The sequence below is a fragment of the Bos indicus x Bos taurus genome, chromosome 8 (genome assembly GCF_003369695.1).
Source record: "Bos indicus x Bos taurus breed Angus x Brahman F1 hybrid chromosome 8, Bos_hybrid_MaternalHap_v2.0, whole genome shotgun sequence".
Taxonomy (NCBI): Eukaryota; Metazoa; Chordata; class Mammalia; order Artiodactyla; family Bovidae; genus Bos; species Bos indicus x Bos taurus.
In genome coordinates, this window is record NC_040083.1 from 69,484,247 (window position 1) to 69,506,373 (window position 22,127).

Consider the following 22,127-nt stretch of genomic DNA (forward strand, 5'->3'; position numbering starts at 1 on the left):
GCCACAGGTAGTTATTGAATGCTTCAAATGTGGCTAGTACACTTGAGGAAATAAATATTTATTTACTTTAAATGTACAGAGCCACTTATGACTACTCACTGGCCACCACAGTGACTGTTAAAATCGGTTTCCCTGTAATTTGCATATACTTCCTTGGATCCCAGTTTTAACATTCCACCATCAGGACTAGAATCAAAATATTTTTCTTTGCCAGGCACTATACTAGAAGACAGTTTCTATACTAGGCTTGCAATTCAAGGAGAGAAAAGGTCAGTTTTTAACCTAGAGATGAGCCAGATTATTAAGACTCTATGGAGACTTGCCCATCGTTTTCCATGGTAAGAATGACGGGGTGTCAAAGGGGAAGAAGGATTGCTTCCAGCTGTGTAGGTGGCACGCAGAACTTCCAGGTCGGTTCCCTACACAGAGGAGGTCTGGCCCAGGGGTTCCTTGGAGGGGGCTGCGGTCCCCTTTCTGGCAAGTGGAAAGGAAGCTAGGAGGCTGTGGGACCTGACAGGTTGTGTGTGGGGGTGGGGGTGGGGGGCTCTTATCCACCCACTCGGAAACCATCCCCCTCCACCCCCCACTACTAGATTAGAACTAGGATGCACGCGATCGTTCTCACTATACTAAGTGCTCTCGACAAATGTGACAACTTAAACCAGGGGTTTAAATGGGTTTGGTAACTGGGGGGAGGGTAAGCTGTGGGAAGGAGCTGGATCAAACTGATAACGACTCCTAGAGACAGAGTGGAGGGGAGACCCCGAGGAAAGGGAGGGAGGCCCCGCCGTGGGGAAGGTCTGGGAGGACGAGGGCGCCCTGCAAGGTGATCCCAGGCGGACAGGATGCGCACGGCTCCGCCAGACAGCCGCCGGGACGCTCGGGCCGGGTCACAAGATGGCCGCGGTTCCGCTGGGCCTTTGGGTGCGGGAACCAGGGCCCGGTGTTAGGTGCTCCAGGCCCGGGCGGCGCAGGCAGCTGAGAAGCAGTCAGAGCTGGAGGGGAGGGCAGGCAGAGGAGAGGGGGAAGACCGACATTCGGAAGCTGGAGGAGAGGAAGGAAGGGCGCGTGTACGAAGGGCAGCCGCGCGGGTCCGGGGGTCTCCGCGCGAAGGGTAAAGCCGGGGTTGTCTACTGCCCGGGGGCTGGAGGTCAGGCGACCGAGCTGCCGGGGAAACTTGCGGAGCTCAAGGCCTCGGCGCGCTAACCGCGGCGGCGGCGGCGCGCGCGCCGCAGGGAAGCTGGGGAGGTGCCGAGTCGGGGCAGCGCGCGCGTGCGCGCGCACGAGCCTCGGCCGCGCGCAGCCGCGGCTGCCCGCGTAGCCTCCCCGATCTGCTGTCGCGGGCGCTCCCGACTCGGCGCCTCGGGAGGGAGCGGTCAGTGGGCCCGCATAGTGTCCGTGGGATTCGAGGCCGGGCTGCTGCGGCCGCCTCCTTCTGGTGCCTTGGCCGCCCTGATTAAGCGGGGCCGGGGCACGGCCGGTAGACCGGCCCTGGGGAGCCGAGATCGCTGGAGGCGAAGGCGGGGGCGCACGTCTGGAGATCTCCCCGGACCGGGAGGAGGCCGAGGGGATCATGTCCGGGAGGAACCTCCACCTCTCCACCACCGAACGCGTCATCAAAGGTGCCAAGCGGGCCAGGCCTTCCAGTCGATCGGCGGGAAACGGCCCTCGGCCGGGCGATGGCTCGGGGCCGGAGGGAGGGAAGGAGCCGAGGACAGGAGTCGGGGGGGCGGCGGGGTCCCGGGCGGCGCCCATCCCGGAGGAGGACCTAGGGGGGTGTGGGAGACGGGAGGCGGGGATTCCCACCGGGGCTGCCCGGCGGGGGCGCCGGGCGTTTTCTGTAGCACCTGGACCAGTAGCTAGATGGGGATTGCTCGTTTGTCTCCAGTTGTGTCGGATTTCCAGGCAGGGTGGGTGTTTCTAATCCTATCAACCCCTAAAGAGTCTGGATCTCCATCTTTTTAGTCTCTTACCTGAGGGGAAGCCATCTAGGGTGATGTGGGCAGGGTGTTAAGAAGGCTCTTCCAAGTCAGATCTTTCTGCCGCTCCTCTTCTGAAAGGTCAGATATTTCTTGCCCCTTCCCCAACCTTTTTTAAGTATGAATACCATGTACCTTTTAGCCCACTTTCTCCAGATCATCACGTCACTGTTATTACTAAAAGAAAGAATATAGTGAAGTAAATACAAATAAATTCATTTTATGATATTTGAAAGGGATCTACAGATCTCTTGACATGATTGTTGGCGTTTTATTTTCTTTTTGGCCATAGAGACTTGGAGAATGATATTCTCTGATTCAGGTGTCCAACATCGACTAAAGTGTTCCTTATGTTGTAGTTGTTTCTGCCCTTAAGATTAGTGGTTTAAGCATAACCGCTAATTTATGTGCTTCTTTTGTTCAGACATAAGACTTAAGTACAACTCTTCTCTCTGTTTTAATACTGGGTTTGAAAGCACTATTTTATAAGAAGGGAATATACCAAGATCCAGGTGTGTTAGTGATCTCTAGATAAAGGGGTTAGTTGTAAGTGGGGAGAACTCTTAAAATACTTTTATTTTTTTATTTTGGTAATTATATGGAGAAAAGAAACCAAGATTGGTGATGAAAAAACATTTTTCTCTTAGTGGAGAAAAATGATTGAATGGTCAATGAAGGAAAAGAGTTTTAGTTATAACTTAGGGCCCCCCCACCTCCAGAAACATTAAGCATCATAAATGTTGATTGTCTGCAGTATATAATTTTAATGTATTATGTAGTTTCCACCCAGAAAGTCATCATCAAAAGTGTTGCTCATAAATGTTAATTATCTACACTATATAATATTTATTAAATATAATGGGATTTTTGAGATTTACCTCCTCAGCATTTGTCTGCTATCATTGGGGATTTAAGAGAATTGGTCATATAACTGACAGCCCTGTGACTGCTAAATTATTTTGATCATTTTAATATCAGTTTTCATAGTTTATAACTCATCAAGGGTATATAACCATCTCTTTAAGATTTAGAATCTATTAGACAGTCTTCTTGGATAAATCAAGGTCATCATAATGTACATTAATTTCTGTCCCATGCAGTTAATATGGCCGGTGCATTCTGCTATATAAGGGTGTTGGCAGTTTCCTCCTGTGCTAAAATGACTCCTCACTGCTATACCAGTTTAGTGCTTTTGTCTGTTTTTAGTTTATCTCCTTCAGTACTGTTCTTTATCTGTCAAAATATGCCCTTCTAATCTGCCACTTATAAGCTGAAGTAGGCAGGGAAACCAGATAAACCAGAATAGTGTGTCAAGTCAGAATAAATAGGATCTGAGTGAAGCTTAGTGGTAGTCCTCAGACCTTTACAGATCCCAAATTCTGATCGCCATTGTAGCACGTAATGTCTACCATAACGTGCAATAAGCTATAAAGGAAGTGATATAAAAGATACAAAGGTCATTGTAAAATGACCCTTTCAAATCGTTAAATGCAGAAGTAAAGTAAAATAAAATGCAGCTAATATGCAGGTGCTGACTTATTGCTAGGCATTCCCATAGTTAAGTGAACACCCTCATAGTCTGTATGATTCACATTTGTTTTTTGGTGAAACTATAAATGACTGCGTGTTATCAGATTACTCTTAAAGAAATGAAACATGAATGATTTCAAGCCCTTAGATTGTATGGGTTTGTCTAGTATGTAAAAACTTGAGCATGAGAACTTGAGCACAGCAATTGTGGCTTCTTGGTGACTTACCTTGCTTTTTATCTACATTTTCCTGAGTTTGAAATATTGAGGTTTATTCTAAGAAAGTAAGGTGTCACTGTATTTATAGCTAAGGTCCCCTGGTTGTATTGGGTTCTAAATCTGATCTAATGTTATCTTGTCTGGCCAGAATTGTTTGCATTTATTCACAGCTGGAAATCTTTTTCAGAGGTGAGACCACACCCCAGTTATTTTTGGTTCTGTCATTTCCTGTTCACTTTAAAGTCTACTTAATTGTTTTGCTTGAGCCAATGGTGGAGAAGAGTGGGTGGGTGGGAGTGATTTGTATTTTAAGTGTCTTTTTTAAACAGCAACTTGCCTAAAATGAAGGACTAGACCTGTGGTTTTACTCCTGCTTCTCAAGCTTACTTGTGACCTTGCCTGTTTTTTTTTTTCTAACCTTGCGTTTTTAGTTAAACCCTGATTTTTTTTTTTTTGCTTCAATAATCTCATCTGCAAAATAGAGTTAATAATACTTTCTTCCTCAAGCATCTCAGCCATGCAAATGACATAATGGATGTGAAAAGCTTAAGACAGTGTAGTATTATGAACCATTTGAAAAATATCAGAAAGCATTTGAAATTATAAGTTAAGAAGCTGTTCTGAGGAAAATACCTCTTCTATAATATAAAGGACATCTGGGTGGAATCCCGTGGATAACAGCATGGAAACCAATAATACAGTCTGTCTTGTATTCCCTGGCAGCTGGTTTCTTCTCTCCCAGTTGAAGGTGTTCATTTTGTGTTTAAAAAATATAAAAATTCTTATGATTTCACTCACTCATTAAATGTTTATGGAGAGCCATCTGCAGTGTACTCCCAATAGGTGCTCATTTGTTTCCTCTTTGTTTTAAAAATTAATATATGTGTGAGTTTCTAGAACAGTCCATATGCACTAGAGCATCACTACTTGTGTCTGGAGCAGAAACTCAAATAATTGAATTGTGAAAATCTTTCAGCTTAATTTTTTTTTTTTCTGGTTTCCAAGTTTCTTTTCCTGTTGGAGGGATTTTTTTTTTTTTTTTTCCTTTGACAGTGATTTTTATAAAAAGTTTTTATTCCTCTGGACTGAATCTTTTCAGCAGCAACAAGGAAATTTCACTGGGCATTACATGACAGATAGGGAGAATGCATTGTCTAAGTTTGTTATTTGGTGGCTGAATGGATTTTAACAGAAGTCAGGTTTCTTTTTTGATACAGTTCTCCCATTCTCTTGAAATTCAAGTAAATTGTATAGTCAGAGAATGTACAGTCATTTGTAGCACGCATTGAAGACTGCTGGTTCTTTAATATTCTGGCACTGGGACTAGATGTGGCTATGGCTTTCTTGGACTTTCCAGGTAACTCTAGTGGTAAAGAACCTGCCTGCCAATGTGGGAGATATACGAGACAGGTTCGATCCTTGGGTTGGAAAGATCCCCTGGAGAAGGGAATGCCAACCCACTCCATTATTCTTGCCTGGAGATTCCCATGGAGAGAGGAGCCTGGGGAGGGGGCTACAGTGCATAGGGTCGAAGAGAGTTGGACACAACTGAAGCGATTTGGCACGCACACGCACGCACGGCTTTCTTAAAATTTTTTAAGAAGAGTAGTATGACCAGAAATGACTATTTCCACAAGTATACCCTGAACCCTTCTGTCTCTGGTACTTATACCTCTTTTATTTTCTGTTCATTCCCTCTCCCATTTTCATATCATGACAATGAATTTACCAAGGCTTAAAATTATTTTTTCTTGTAAATATATGCTTAATCCTATAAATTGTGAAAGGCAAAAGGGAAGAAAACAAAGGCTTCATATTCATTCCTTACAGAAGCAACTGCTGTTAATACTTTTCATTACTGTACTTTCATTAATACTTTTCATACAGTTGAGCCTTGAGCAACACAGGTTTGAACTGTAGGCCGAGTTATACGTGGATCTTCTCAATAGTATACTATGGTGCTACATGATCTGAAGATGGTTGAATCCGAGGATGTAGAACCATGGATAGGGAGGAACTTTGGGTATGGAGAAACCACCTGTGTGTGTACAGAGGGCTAACTGTAAGTTGTAGTGGACTTTAGAGTGTGTGCAGTGTTGGCACCCTTCAGCGCCTCCTTATAAAGGATCAGCTGTATTTCCATCTACTGGTATGCTTTGAATTTAATATGCGTCATGTTAAACCTTTTATTGTGCAAATAATTCATATTCTTTTAATGTAAATATGGTAATTTTACCTAAATCCTTTCATAATGGTTTCAGTCAACATGAGAATGGTTTGAAAGTGCTCATATTCATATTTTGATCCTTTATATTTTCAATCATTTGATACAGTGCCAACCTAGAAGAAACTTTTTCAAGGATAAATATTCATTGTGAGCAAGTCACATAGCACACATCTGTTGAACTTGTCAGAAGTATTTCAGTTATGCTTAGTTTACCATTGTAATTAACAAGCTGCCAAACTATCTGAACACTTGGACATCCAAGACTGTTTGAAACTCACACGTCTAAGTGAAAGTCTCAAAATTCAGAAAGGATCTCTTAATTTAAACACTTAATTTCTTTTTTTTTGAGCAGGAATAAGGTGTTCTTTTTACCTGTATGATAATGGTTGTGATGAAAGCCTTATTTATATCAGACATTTGATAATACAATTTTCTTCTATAAAGTAACATCACATTTTACTGTAGAGTTAAAAAAAAAGCTATTGGATCGTTGGGAGAGACAAATGCTAAGGACTTGTGTGCATGTTAAGTCACTTCAGTTGTGCCTGACTCTTTGCGATCCTATGGAACGTAGCCCGCAAGGCTCCTCTGTCCATGGGATTCTCTAGGCAATGAATGATACCAGAGTGGTTACCAGGCCCTCTTCCAGAGTATCTTCCTGACTCAGGGATCGAACCCCTGTCTCTTACATCTTCTGCACTGGCAGGCGGGTTCTTTACCACTAGCGCCAGAAGGACTCATTACTTAAAGTGAATTAAAGAATTGATTAAAAACTTTTTCCTAAGCAGTATTTGATAACAGAGTATCTTTCCATTAAAGTAACATTTGGGGGAAAAGCTAATTTTTAGGCATATCTGTGAGAGACAAAATTATTCAACTAATTCTGTTATATTTGTAGTCATTTTGGGGCTTTGGTGCTACTTAATTGCTAAAGCCAACCAGTCCATTCTAAAGGAGATCAGCCCTGGGTGTTCTTTGGAAGGAATGATGCTAAAGCTGAAACTCCAGTACTTTGGCCACCTCATGGAGTTGACTCATTGGAAAAGACTCATGCTGGGAGGGATTGGGCGCAGGAGGAAAAGGGGATGACAGAGGATGAGATGGCTGGATGACATCACCAACTCGATGGTGGTCAGTTTGAGTGAACTCAGGGAGTTGTGATGGACAGGGAGGCCTGGCGTGCTGCAATTCATGGGGTCGCAGAGTTGGACACGACTGAGCGACTGAACTGAACTGAATTGCTAAAGGACTAATGGAAATAAAGAGGTGTTTTTAATCATCATCCTTTGTTGCAGTCATTAATAGAATATAGCATTCTATTTTTACATTTTTTATATTAAATTTTAGCTTCATTCAAAGATAAAAAGCTGAGGTCTAAAAATTTCATCCTAACCTAAGTCATATCTGATTTCGTTATCTTTATAATTACCTAATTATTCAAATGTATGCAGAGAGAACTTTGGTTCCTTATATTCAGTTTTATTTTGTTGGCAAACTGGATTTTTATCATGAAATCTTTTAGTTTCTTGAGTCTTTGTTATTAGAAGAGGGTACAACTTGGTAACTAGGCTCTCTAGCTTGATTGACAGAAAAATATGCTATACTAGTTGGCCAAGGAAATATGTATCTTTGATGATTGTTATTAGATTTATTGAATGCTAACAAGTCATGATGTTTTGGTGCAATGTCCAGACAGTGTCAGCCCAAGAGAGTGAAATTCTGAATGAAATAAGCACTAGGAGATAATTGTTATTTAATCACTAGGTTGAGCCTGATTCTTTGTACCCCCCGGCCTGTAGCCCACCAAGCTCCTCTGTCCCTGGGATTTCCCGGGCAGGAATACTGGAGTGGGTTGCCATTTCCTTCTCCAGGGATCTACCTGACCCAGGGATTGAACCCACATCTCTTGCATTGCAGGTGGATTCTTTACAACTGAGCCACCTGTAACCCTTGTTAAAAATGTTTAACCTGTATCTAGTTATAGTAAATAATCAGACAAATCCAACTTATGGGACTTTCTGTAAGACAAATGGTCTGAACTTTTCAAAAATGTCACAGTGATGAAAAATTTAAAAGGCAAGAGGAGTATTCTAGATGAGAGAAGATGAAAGAGAAATGGCAGTCAAATACAGTGCCAAGGCTGGATGGGGAAGATGAATAAGCCATAGAGGACATTTTTAGGACAACTGGGCAAATTTGAATATGGAGTATATATTAGATATAGAAATTCAAAATTAAATGTCTTGGGTATGTGATAGGCTATTGTGGTTATAAAGGATAATGTTCCTATTCTGAGGTGATACCTGATGAAGCATTTAGTTGAAATGTCATGATGTCTGCAGTTTGGTTTCAAATGGTTTAGGAAAAAGAAATCTATTTGTTAAAAGAGAAAGCAAAAGTGGCAAAATGTTTACCGTGGTATGTGCTCAGTCGCTTCAGTTGTGTTGGATTCTTTGTGACCCAATGGGCTGTAGCTCCTCTGTCCATGGAATTCTCCAGGCAAGGATACTGGAGTGGGTTGCCGTTCTCTTTTCCAGGGGATCTTCCTGACCCAGGTATCGAACCCGTGTCTCTTGCGTCTCTTGCTTTGGCAGGCAGGTTCTTTAGCACCTCTGGGAAGTGCAGTGGTGAATATGGGTGAAGAGCAAATGGATATTCATCTTAGTATTCTTTCACTTTTTGATAGAATTTCAGTGTTTCAAAATATAAAGTTGGAGAGAGAAAAAAAGAGTACAATTAAGAGATGCCTCCAGTAACCAGACTCGGGAAAGGTACTGTCAATTGAGGATGCAGTGGTGGCCCAGTGAAGGCATGCTGAAGAGAGGAACACGAGTTTTGTTTAGAACATGAGTTTTAAAGCACATACAGCTGATGTGGAGTGATGGCTACTTGTTTAGTAGGAAAAGAGGTGGTTGCAGCTACACAGTTGGGCGTGGAAGAACATGCAGAAGTAAAGATGGAGAAACAAAGTGTACTTGACTAAGGGATTGAGAGGAGGGGTGAATAAGTTCAGAGAAGGGAAGCGGCCTGATGAAGGAGAGGAGAAGGACGAGGGGCAACTGAAAACTGTCAGTGATCAGTTGGCAGTGATTCCATTAAGGAGAAAGCAAGATTATTTTGATGGCTATGTGTTAAAAACAAACAAACAGGCTTAATCGACTTATAAATGTAATTCAGAATTATGGAACATTCAAACATTACCCAAACAGATATTGTGACAGACTTGTTTTATTTTTTGGGGAGACTGAAGTGAGAAAAGTGGTAGAGAGATAAAATAAATATTAAAAAGGACTAAGAAGCAGAGAAGATGGGAAGGATTTCCTAAGTATATTTCCCATCCCTGTTAATCACACCACTTAGCATTTAGTCACTGGCTCAGATGACAAGCCTGGGAATCAGGCCAGACTCTTTCCTGTCCCTTACATGTCATATCCCATTCTATCAGACTTAGTTCTGTGGACTTCTGGTTTCTACAAAAGCTACTGCTTCATCTTCCTCTCTCACTTCTTGCTTATATTAATACTGTGCTGTAGCCTCTTGCTAGGGCGATTTAATCTAATCTCATGCTGCCATCATGATCCTTGGATAATATAAAGAATCTTTTTTGTGCTTCAAATCCTTCATGAACTCTTGCAGCCCGTAGGGTAAACTTCAGCTTTGCTGATGCGGAAGTTTCCCTCGTGCTTAGCCTCTAACCTTGTGTTACTTCCTCCTTATTTCACACCCCCTCCCAAACCTACGTTCCTGCTCCTTGTCGCCCTAGAATCCCATGCCGTGCTGTATCTGTGAAAGGATTCTTTGCACCACTTCTATATAAAATCTTGTCCCCTAACATGACTAATTCCTATTTATCTTTCAGGATTTAGCCAAGAGGACAGCTGAGAAACTTTTTCTCCTTTACTAGGAGGCTGTATGAGTAATTGTCTTAGAACTTGGGCTTTGAAGTCAGATGAATGATTCAAATTCGGCTTCTTTTAGTATCTGCATAACCTTGGACAACTCACTTACCTTTGTTTTACCTCAGTTTCCCTATTTGAGGAAGAAGGACGATAAAACTTAGCTTGTAGGATGGTGGTGGTGGTTTAGTTGCTGAGTCGTGTCCGACTCTTACAATCCCATGGACTGTAGCCCGCCAGGCTCCTCTATCCATGGGACTTCCCAGGCAAGAATATTGGAGTGGGAAGCCATTTCCTTTTCCAGGGGGTCTTCCTGACCCAGGGATTGAACCTGAATCAGATTTTTTTTTACCGCTGAACCACCAGGAAAGCCAGATAGTTATAAGGATTAAATAAACTCCATAGAGTGCAGTGACAGGCACTTGGTAAATGCTCAGTATGTATTAGCTGCTCTCATCCTCATCAGAAGAATGAGATATTTGCCTCCTACATGCTCCCATGAACACTCTCACTTGCTTTAAAAATTTCTGAAAATATTTTAATGTTCTTTGTTCATTATAATTTCTAATTAGAAACTCTTTCTAATTTATTCTTTGTTTTAAACTGTTCTCTTGAAGTGCAAGAACTGTATTTTTTTTTTTAATTTTTTTGATGTGGACCAGTTTTTAAAGTCTTTATTGAATTTGTTACAGTATTGCTTCTGTTTTATCTTCTGGTTTTTTAGCCCCAAGGCATGTGGGATCTTAGCTCCCTGACCAGGGATTCAACCTGCACCCACTGCATTGGAAGGTAGAGTCTTAATCACTGGACTGCCAGGGAAGTTTCCAAGAACTGTGTATTCTTAATGCTGAATTCAGTGCCTAGACCATAGGTGCTTAGTAAATGTCTAAGTGAAAGCCTAAGAAACTTAACTTTACTGAAGACAGTGTAGAAAAGAGCATGGGAACTGCTAATTACTAGCTGTGTGACTTCTTTTCCTTGTTTTAATTTAAAAATGGGAGATAACAGTACCTACCTCAGAATTTAAAGATTATATTTCATATTATATAAAGTGCTCAGCATATTGCCCATAGTGGGTGCTTAATAAATGTTAACTATTCTTTATTAAATGAATTCTTGAATCTTGGTGAGATTTGGCCCCAGATCTGTTTGATTTTAAGTGGTATATGTGCAATGATAGCTTAACAGTGTTATATTTTGTGTTTTCCAACTTTAGTGTCCTTAGCTTTTGAAAGAACATAAATGCTTAGTCAAAATAGTGAAAATTTCCTTTTCTATAGTATAGATAGAATTTGGAAATCATGTGTTCAGAAACAGATATTTGGTGAGTTCTTACTATAAGCAACATATTTTTGGTTATACTCAGAAGCTTAATTACTGTCTTGAAAAGTACTCAGTATAGCCTGTGATAATTTCCCAAAAATGTAACAGAAAATTAGAACTGTGGAGCTTCCTATGACTAATACCACCGGGAAGAGCAGATGACTAAACCATAGACTATATCTGGTAAGAAATGTTTGCCCCCTTCACTCTATAAATTGATAATCCTTTCAAGTTTAAACTTTAACGGTTGATCGGTGGCCCCACTAGGTAAGACTTAATTTGTGGGAGGTTTTTGTTTTTTTTTTTTGTATGTATGCCTTGGTACCTTTTATTCTTGTGACTTAAGGCTTTGTGGAAGTTTAAAAATAAAATAGGATAGTTTTAATGAAGGGCCAGAGTAATAAAGGTAATTGGTGGACTTATTCATGAAAGTAAGTTAGTTGTTGTTGTTTTTACTATTGTGCAAGTTTTATTGAACACATATGATCACTGTAAAGTTATGGTTTCTTTAAGACAGGTGAGTTCAGTGACTATCAAAGAACAGAGAGAATAATCTGAAAGAGTGATATCCGATTATTGAAATAAAATTTGTTCTGATCAGTTATAAAAGGACCTGAAATGTACATACCACTTTCACTAATAATAGTTAATATAACCTCTTGCTGCTGCTGCTGCTATGGCGCTTCAGTCGTGTCCAACTCTGTGTGACCCCACAGACGGCAGCCCACCAAGCTCCCCCATCCCTGGGATTCTCCAGGCAAGAACACTGGAGTGGGTTGCCATTACCTTCTCCAATGCATGAAAGTGAAAAAATAAAGTGAAGTCGCTCAGTCATGTCTGTCTCCTAGTGACCCCATGGACTGCAGCCCACCAGGCCCCTCCGTCCATGGGATTTTCCAGGCAAGCGGTGTTTAACTGGTTCATGATTGGAAAGGCAGGTGAGGAGATTAGGAAATAAGCTGCAAAAGTAGGGCAGGCTTGTTGGCTTAAAATAGGAATGAAAGCAGGGTTATTTGCAGTGAATGGAGACAGCTATTTAGGTAAATCCTAGTGTCCCATGAGGATAAGACCACACAATAATCTAAAAATAATAGCTTAAAAGCCAATAACTTTTAAGGTTTATCTCCAATACTTCTACAGGATTAACGTGGTTGTCACCAATGTGGTCTTTCTCTTTAATGCAGTTCTGCATCAGATATTAGGCATATGAAAATATGTATCATTTATGTAGTGGATGTATATTAAAGCAGTGTATTGAATTGAATTTGACCATGAAAAGGCTGCAGAATTTTTTCAGTGTACTGTAGGAACTTAGTTTTAAAAATTTATTAAATTTTTTTTTTGATAATTTTAGATTTACAGGATGTTGCAAAGAAATGTACAGGAAAGTCCTATGCACCCTCACCTAGGTCTCTTCCACAGTGTCACTATCCCACACTGCCAAAGTACTGTACCAAAATTAAGATATTGACATTGGCACGATCCAGAGAGCTTATTCAAGTTTCACCAGTTATACACGGATTTGTGTGTGTGTGTGTGTGTATGTGTGTGTGTGTAGCTGTATGCAGTTTCACATGTTTATAGCTACAACCACAATCAAGATACTCAACTGAATCACCACCACAAGACTCTTGTGTTACTACCCCTCTGTTGCCACACCCGTCCCCTTCAGAAACTCATTTTTATAGTTTGGTTATTGTCTTGAATCATATATAAACTTGATTTGATTAGGGTTTTTGCTTCTGAGTTGAAAGCATTGTACAATAGATTTTTTTTTCCCCCGGCAATCCAGGTAATCTAACAGCAACTGTCTCAGGGCAAAAACTAGGTTAAAATGTGTTGGCAATTTGGGAGCACTAAAAACTTTCTTGGATAAATGTATAAAGGCTTAGAATGATGATTCTAAACTCTGGTTACCAAACAGAATCACCTGTGGAGCTTTAAAAAAATGATACAATGTATCCTTACAAAAGGATACAGAGTATGATACATATATAAAATTTTTTTAAACTTAAAAAAGGTTTTATTGAGATATAATTGACATCATACAATGCACCCATTTAAAGTATATGATTCAGTGGTTTTTAGACATATTCGCAGATATATGCAACCATCACCATTTAGAACATTTTAATCTCAAAAAGAAACCCCATATCTTTAAGCTGTCACCTCCCTAGCCATCCATTCCCAGCCCCTCAGTTCTATGCTGCTGCTGCTGCTAAGTCGCATCAGTCGTGTCCGACTCTGTGTGACCCCGTAGATGGAAGCCCACCAGGCTCCTCTGTCCCTGGGATTCTCTAGGCAAGAATACTGGAGTGGGTTGCCATTTCCTTCTAAAATTTTTAAATATATTGTGTATAAATATATTTAAGCAAAATTATATATATATATATATATAAAGAAATTGACATTGGGAAGGATACACAAATACTTAATGGTACTAATTACCCCTGGGATGAAGGAAAAGGATGGAGGCTGTCTTCAGTTGTAATTGTAACATTCTAGTTCTTTAAAAATATTTGAAACAGATATGGCAGACTTAATGTTTTAAATCTACGTAGTAGGTACATGGGTGTTCATAGTATTTATATTATTTCCTATACCATTTTATGTAAAATTATTTTTTTAAACTATTTCATTAAAAGTTTGTATAAAGTGTTAGTCGTTCAGTCATATCTGACTCTTTGTGACCCCATGGACTTATTAGCCCACCAGACTTCTCTGTCCATGGGATTCTGCAGGCAAGACTACTGAAGTGGGTAGCCATTCCCTTCTCCAGGGGATCTTTCCAACCCAGAGATCAAATCTGGGTCTACATGCAGTATATTACATCTGTGTTTGGAATTTCCTCTTTTCTCCCTTTTAGTATACCTTCTGTTTATTTTATTTTGGTGCCAACAGTGAAAATAAATACCTACAAATGAGGATTGAGAAAGTAGCTTTGGAATTTCCAGAAGACCCAGACTTTCAGCTCAGGTTTCAACTTTCTGATGCCCTTCCCTGATTTCTGTAGCCATCTACTGATAATCCCCTCTACAGTCTTTCATACAGCTAATACTTCCAGTACAGTATATTGCTTAACTGTTCTGTGTTGACATTACATCTTGTTTTTTTTATGTAATATTGACATTACATTAATTATTTTGGGTGCTTAAATAGAATATAAATTTCTTTAAGGTAGACTCACGTGTTAAAGTTATATAATCTATACCTTACCTTCTAGACAGTATGGGTATGTAGTAGATGCTCGATAAATACTGAGTTATTTAACTTAGAATATAATTACCTCCCTCGTATTTTCTACTTTTACTCAAAGAACCTTTGCAGTTTTTTGTCTCCTATAGATTTCAGAACTTAAAGTTTTAACAAATAATCACTATTAAATAGGATTTTAGGAAGGCCAGCCTATAGATCTCTTCAGGTACTGAGTGTTTTATTTTTCAGTTAGTAACATTGTATAACCATGAATTCTGTAAAATCTCAAATTGTGTAAAATCCTGGATTGTATAATGTTCTTTTGCTTTCTTGAGTGTATCTTCCATATGAATTTATTTATTGTATGTTATGTCTACATAGTACTCATTTAATCTTAAATTTTAGTGGCTTCCCAGAGAGATTATTGGTATTCTAACCTTTTTTTTTTTTTGACTTTGACTTATGTATGAAGAAAAACTATTAGAGATTATTTGATGAAGCACTATAGCAAAAGACTTCCCTGATAGCTCACTTGGTAAAGAATCCTCCTGCAATGCAGGAGACCCAGTTCAATTCCTGGCTTGGGAAGATCCACTGGAGAAGGGATAGGCTACCCACTTCAGTTATTGGGCTTCCCTTGTGGAACAACAGACTGGTTCCAAATAGGAAAAGGAGTTCGTCAAGGCTGTATATTGTCACCTTGTTTATTTAACTTATATGCAGAGTACATCATGAGAAACGCTGGACTGGAAGAAACACAAGCTGGAATCAAGATTGCCGGGAGAAATATCAATAACCTCAGATATGCAGATGACACTACCCTTATGGCAGAAAGTGAAGAGGAACTAAAGAGCCTCTTGATGAAGGTGAAAGTGGAGAGTGAAAAAGTTGGCTTAAAGGTCAACATTCAGAAAACGAAGATCATGGTATCCGGTCCCATCACTTCATGGCAAATAGATGGGGAAACAGTGGAAACAGCGTCAGACTTTATTTTGGGGGGCTCCAAAATCACTACAGATGGTGACTGCAGCCATGAAATTGAAAGACACTTACTCCTTGGAAGGAAAGTTATGACCAACCTAAATAGCATATTCAAAAGCAGAGACATTACTTTGCCAACAAAGGTTCGTCTAGTCAAGGCTATGGTTTTTCCAGTGGTCATGTATGGATGTGAGAATTGGACTGTGAAGAAGGCTGAGCGCCGAAGAATTGATGCTTTTGAACTGTGGTGTTGGAGAAGACTCTTGAGAGTCCCTTGGACTGCAAGGAGATCCAACTAGTCCATTCTGAAGGAGATCAGCCCTGGGATTTCTCTGGAAGGAATGATGCTAAAGCTGAAACTCCAGTACTTTGGCCACCTCATGCGAAGAGTTGACTCATTGGAAAAGCCTCTGATGCTGGGAGGGATTGGGGGCAAGAGGAGAAGGGGACGACAGAGGATGAGGTGGCTGGATGGCATCACTGACTTGATGGACGTGAGTCTGAGTGAACTCCTGGAGTTGGTGATGGACAGGGAGGCCTGGTGTGCTGCAATTCATGGGGTCGCAAAAAGTCGGACACGACTGAGCGACTGATCTGATCTTATCTGTGGCTTAGCTGGTAAAGAATCCGCCTGCGATGTGGGAGACCTGGATTTCGTTCCCTGGGTTAGGAAGATCCCCTGGAGAAGGAAAGGGCTACCCACTCCAGTATTCTGGCCTGGAGAATTCCATGGATTGTATAGTCCATGGGATCTCGAAGAGTCAGACACGACTGAGTGACTTTTGCTACAGCAAAGGAACTTAGTCTCTGGAATCAATCAACCTGAGACCAAATTCCAGCTCCTCCAGTTACTTACTAGTTGTGAGATTTTGGATAAAGTTTCTAACTTCCCTGAACCTTGGTTTTCACATTTGTCAAGTGGGGATAATAATACTTCATAGAGTGTTATTAGGTTAGATGAGACTATGTATGTAAAGCCCTCAGTATAATGGCTGTTTTGTAGTTAGCAGACAACAGTTATCATTATGATCACTATTATTTTTTGTGACTCTATAGTTAAAGTTGAAATCTGAAACCTATACTGAGAAGTGCTTTTCGGATACCTTCGACAACCTGCTGCTGCTGCTGCTACTAAGTCGCTTCAGTCGTGTCCGACTCTGTGCGACCCCATAGACGGCAGCCCACCAGGCTCCTCCATCCATGGGATTCTCCAGGCAAGAACACTGGAGTGGGTTGCCATTTCCTTCTCCAATGCATGAAAGTGAAAAGTCAAAGTGAAGTCGCTCAGTTGTGCCCGACTCTTAGCGACCCCATGGACTGTAGCCCACCAGGCTCCTCCATCCATGGGATTTTCCAGGCAAGAGTACTGGAGTGGGGTGCCATTGCCTTCTCCGTTCGACAACCTAGCACAACATAATTTAGCATCAGAGATTGTAGCTAACTTATATTAGCAAATTTAATGTACTAACAAAAAGAATAGTGCATTATTATCAAGTAGGATTTATCTCAGTAATGCAAAGTTGTGTTAACACTTGAAAATCAAGGAATATAATCTACATATTAACAGGGTAAAGGAGAAAACACATAGCATTACCTTCGTAAATTCAGAAAAACTATTTGACAAAAATTCAACACCCCATTCATGATTTAAACAAACATACTTCTAGAAATACTAAGGAAATCAACCCTGAATATTCACCAGAAGAACTGATGTTAAAGCTGAAGCTCCAATACTTTGGCCATCTGAGGAGAAGAACTGACTCATTGGAAAAGACCCTGATGCTGGGAAAGATTGAGGGCAGGAGAAGGAGGTACAGAGGATGAGATGGTTACATATCACTGACTCAGTGGACGTGAACTTGAGCAAACTCTGGGAGACAGTGAAGGACAGGGAAGCCTGGCATGCTGTATATATGTAATATATATATGTTCTTTACTATTATAGTTTATTACAAGATTTTGAGTATAGTTCCCTGTGCTCTACAATGGGTCCTTACTTACCTATTTTATGCATAATAGTTTGTATCTGCTAATCCCAGACTCCTAATTTATCCCTTCTTTCCCTGTTTTGTAATGCTGAGTTTATTTTGTATGCTTGTGAGTCTGTTTCTATTTTGTAAATCAGTTCATTGTATCATATTTTAGATTATACATGTCAGTGATACCATATAACATTTGTCTTTTTCTTTCAGACTTCACTTAGTATGATAATCTCTAGGCCCATGCATGTTTGCTGCAAATGGCATTATTTTATTCTTTTTTTATGACTGAGTAGTATTCCTGTGTGTGTGTGTGTGTGTGTGTACACCATATCTTTATCCATTTATCTGTTGATGGACAATTAGGTTGTTTCCATGACTTGGCTATTGTAAATAGTAAGCAAACTGATTTTAAAAAGGAAGAACAAGCTTGAAGAACTCACATTACTGATTTCAAGACTCACTATAAAGCTACAGTAATCAAGACAGTGTGGTAAAGGTGAAAAGGACAGACAGACAGATAAATGGAAAGCAGCAGAGTCCAGAAATAGACGTACACATAAATGGTCACTTGATTTTTTGATAAAGCAATTCAGCAGTGAAAAGAAAACGTTTACAACAAATGGTGTTGGGACAACTGGATGTCCGTATGGAGAAAAGTAAAATCTGACATGTAGCCTACACAAAGCTTATTTAATAATGGATCACAGACCTAAATGTAAAAGTGAAATGTTACCATTTTTGTAAACTTGGGAGAAATATCAATAACCTCAGATATGGAGATAACACCACCCTTATGACAGAAGTGAAGAAGAACTAAAGAGCCTCTTGATGAAAGTGAAAGAGGAGAGTGAAAAAGTTGGCTTAAAACTCAACATTCGGAAAACTAAGATCATGGCACTCAGTCCCATCACTTCATGGCAAATAGATAGGGAAACACTGGAAACAGTAACAGACTTTATTTTCTTGGGCTCCAAAATCACTGCAGATGGTAACTGCAGTCATGAAATTAAAAGGCACTTACTCGTTGGAAGAAAAGCTATGACCAACTAGGACAGCATATTAAAAGCAGAGGCATTACTTTGCCAACAACGGTCTGTCTAGTCAAAGCTATGGTTTTTCCAGTAGTCACGTATGGATGTGAGAGTTGGATCACTGAGAAAGCTGAGTGCCGAAGAATTGATGCTTTTGAATTGTGGTGTTGAGAAGACTCTTGGACTGCAAGGAAATCCAACCAGTCCATCCTAAAGGAAATCAGTCCTGAATCTTCATTGGAAGTACTGATACTGAAGCTGAAACTCCCAATACTTTGGCCATCTGATGCAAAGAACTGACTCACTGGAAAAGACCCTGATTCTAGGAAAGTTTGAAGGCAGGAGGAGAATGGGATGACAGAGGATGAGACGGTTGGATGGCATCACCGACTTGATGGACATGAGTTTGAGTAAGCTCCAGGAAGTTGGTGATGGACAGGGAAGCCTGGCATGCTGCAGTCCGTAGGGTCACAAAGAGTCAGACACGACTGAGTGACTGAACTGAACTGAAAAGAAAACCTAGAAGAAATCTTTGTGACCTTGGGGTAGACAAAGTTTTCTTAAGTCACAAAAAGCAAGAACTATAAAAACTGCTAATTGGACTTCATCAAAATTAAAATCTTTTGTTCTTCTAAATATGTTTTGTTAAGAGAATGAAAGACAAGCCTTGGACTGGGAGAAAATACTCATACTAGGTGTGTCTTACAAAGGACTTTTATTAAGAATATATAAAGAACTTAACAACTCACTGATAAGCCAACCAGCAAAATTTAAAAATGGACACGATTTGAACAGACAAGTCGCAAATGAAGATATATAAATAGCCAGTAGTAGACAAGAAGATATTTGATATCCTTAGCTATTAAAGAAGTACAAATTAAAACCACAATGAACTGCCATGACACATCCATTAGAATGGCTGAATTGAAGGGACAGCTCTCCAGTTTTAACAGGGATGTGGAGTGACAAACTCTCAGGCACTGTTGGTGGGAATGTAAAGTTGTAAAAGTCCTTGGGGAAGATTGCTCGACAGCCTCTTCACATGTTAATTATACACCTGCCTTACGTCTCTGGCACTCCAGCCCTAGGTATTTACCCAAGAGTAATGAAAATAAGATTTGTACACAAATGTTTATAGCAGCTTCGGTCATAATAGCCCAAACCAGGAAGTATTCAATGGGTAAATGAATGACCTCATGGTAAATCCTCACAGTGGAGTCTCGTCAGCAATAAAAAGATACAAACTACTGATATATGCAACAGCACAGGTGACTCACAAAACCACTATGTTAATGAAAAATACCAGACACACAAAACTATACACTGGACCGTTACATTCATACAAAAATAAAAAGTGCAAAATTCATGTGTAGTGACAGAAAGTAGAGCAGTGGTTGTCTGGTGCTGGGAGGCAGAGGAGAGGGTCTTTCAAGCGTAATGGAAATGTTTCATATCTTGATTGTGGCTGTGGTTTGACAAATGGAGACGTGTCATATTTTATCGAATTGTGCACATTAGTGGATACAGTTTACTGTTCCTAAATACACCTCAATAAAGCTTATTTTTAAAAAAGAAATTAAGGGAGCTATACCCTAAAATTAATCTAGGATTTAGTGCAGATGACTTCAGTTCAGTTTAGTTGCTCAGTCGTGTCCGACTCTTTGCAACCCCATGAACCGCAGCACACCAGGCCTCCCAGTCGATCACCAACTCCCAGAGTCCATCCAAACCCATGTCCTTGTGTCAATGATGCCATCCAACCATCTCATCCTCTGTCGTCCCCTTCTCCTCCTGCCCTCAACTTTCCCAGCATCAGGGTCTTTTCAAATGAGTCAGCTCTCTGCATCAGGTGGCCAAAGTATTGGAGTTTCAGCTTCAACACCAGTCCCTCCAATGAACACCCAGGACTGATCTCCTTTAGGATGGACTGGTTGGATCTCCTTGTAGTCCAAGGGGCTCTCAAGAGTCTTCTCCAACACCACAATTCAAAAGGATCAGTTCTTCAGTGCTCAGCTTTCTTCACAGTCCAACTCTCACGTCCATACATGACCACTGGAAAAACCATAGCCTTGACTAGACGGACCATTGTTGGCAAAGTAATGTGTCTGCTTTTGAATATGCTATCTAGGTTGATCATAACTTTCCTTCCAAGGAGTAAGCATCTTTGAATTTCATGGCTGCAGTCACCATCTGCAGTGATTTTGGAGCCCCCAAAAATAAATTCTGACACTATTTCCACTGTTTCCCCATCTATTTCCCATGAAGTGATGGGACCAGATGCCATGATCTTCATTTTCTGAATGTTGAGTTCTAAGCCAGCTTTTTCACTCTACTCTTTCACCTTCATCAAGAGGCTCTTTAGTTCCTCTTCACTCTCTGCCATAAGGGTGGTGTCATCTGCATATTTGAGGTTATTGATATTTCTCCTGGCAACCTTGATTCCAGCTTGTGCTTCGTCCAGGCCAACGTTTTGCATGATGTACTCTGCATATAAATTAAATAAGCAGGCTGACAATATACAGCCTTGACGTACTCCTTTCCCAATTTGGAACCAGTCTGTTGTTCCATGTCCAGTTCTAACTGTTGCTTCTTGACCTGCATACACATTTCTCAAGAGGCAGATATGGTGGTCCGGTATTCCCATCTCTTGAAGAATTTTCCACAGTTTGTTGTGATCCATACAGTCAAAGGCTTTAGCATATCAATGAAGCAGAAGTAGATGTTTTTGTGAAATTCTCTTGCTTTTCCTGTGATCCAATGGATGTTAGGCAATTTGATCTCTGGTTCCTCTGCCTTTTCTAAATCCAGCTTGAACATCTGGAAGTTTTCCATTCACGTACTGTTGAAGCCTAGCTTGGACAATTTTGAGCGTTACTTTGCTAGCATGTGAGATGTGTGCAATTGTGTGGTAGTTTGAACATTCTTTGGCATTGCCCTTCTTTGAGATTAGAATGAAAACTGACCTTTTCCAGTCCTGTGGCCACTGCTGAGTTTTCCATATCTGCTGGCATAGATTGCCACACTTTAACAGCATCACCTTTAGGATTTGAAATAGCTCAGCTGGAATTCCATCACTTCTACTAGCTTAGTGATGCTTCCTAAGGCCTACTTGACTTTGCACTCCAAGATGTCTGTCTCTAGGTGAGTAATATAATAATATGGTATAAACTTTTAAAAGGTGTATAATAAAAGTCTTCTTCCTATCCCTGATTCTAGGCCACCAGTTCCCTGTCTTGGGGAGGTTAAAGCCTGTTACCAGAGACCACCAGGAGCACATCTATATCTTATCAAAATGAAGTTACACTTAGCTTGTTGCAGCAAGGAATAACATGTACTGGAATAACTGGTGGAGCATCTCAGAAGGAGGGAGTTAGAAAAGAAGATACACAGAATTTTCAAAGCAGAGATTGGTCATAGAGTGAATTTAGGGTGGAAGTTAGTAGTCTGGGTGGGGACTGGCTACACTATGTGATGTAGTTGACTTGCTGGAATGCTCAGTGATTTTATCTTTAGTACACCTGAGTCCCTGAGGTGTTTTTGTCAGATCAGTTTCTGTGTAGTACTGGAACATACATAATGAGCTAATGTCAAAAAAAAAAAAGCTTAGATAGTCTGTAATGCACATTGTGGTTTGATTTGGTTCACTTTATCTGACTTTTAAGTCATAGTGTTTTTTCTTAGAGTTTGGGAACAATTTGTGGTTTCTGTTTCAATTTTCACTCTTTGCTTCTGATCATTTTTTAACTAAACTGGAGGATTTACCGT

The 22,127-nt window shown here is 40.5% G+C and overlaps 1 protein-coding gene across 7 annotated transcripts in view; it reads left to right on the forward strand.

Moving 5' to 3' along the window:
• Positions 1-733: 733 nt before the first annotated feature.
• Positions 734-22,127, forward strand: part of PPP3CC (protein phosphatase 3 catalytic subunit gamma) — an 81,357-nt gene continuing 59,963 nt past the window's right edge. For 3 of the 7 annotated variants that reach the window (XM_027549857.1, XM_027549856.1, XM_027549858.1), the window contains exon 1: positions 883-1,114. In XM_027549857.1, the coding sequence (XP_027405658.1) occupies positions 898-1,114 (217 nt within the window). In that variant the 5' untranslated portion in view covers positions 883-897. Of the gene's footprint in view, positions 1,115-1,285; positions 1,623-22,127 lie in introns of those variants that run through there. The other 4 variants (XM_027549859.1, XM_027549862.1, XM_027549863.1 and 1 more) reach the window with 3 other exon arrangements.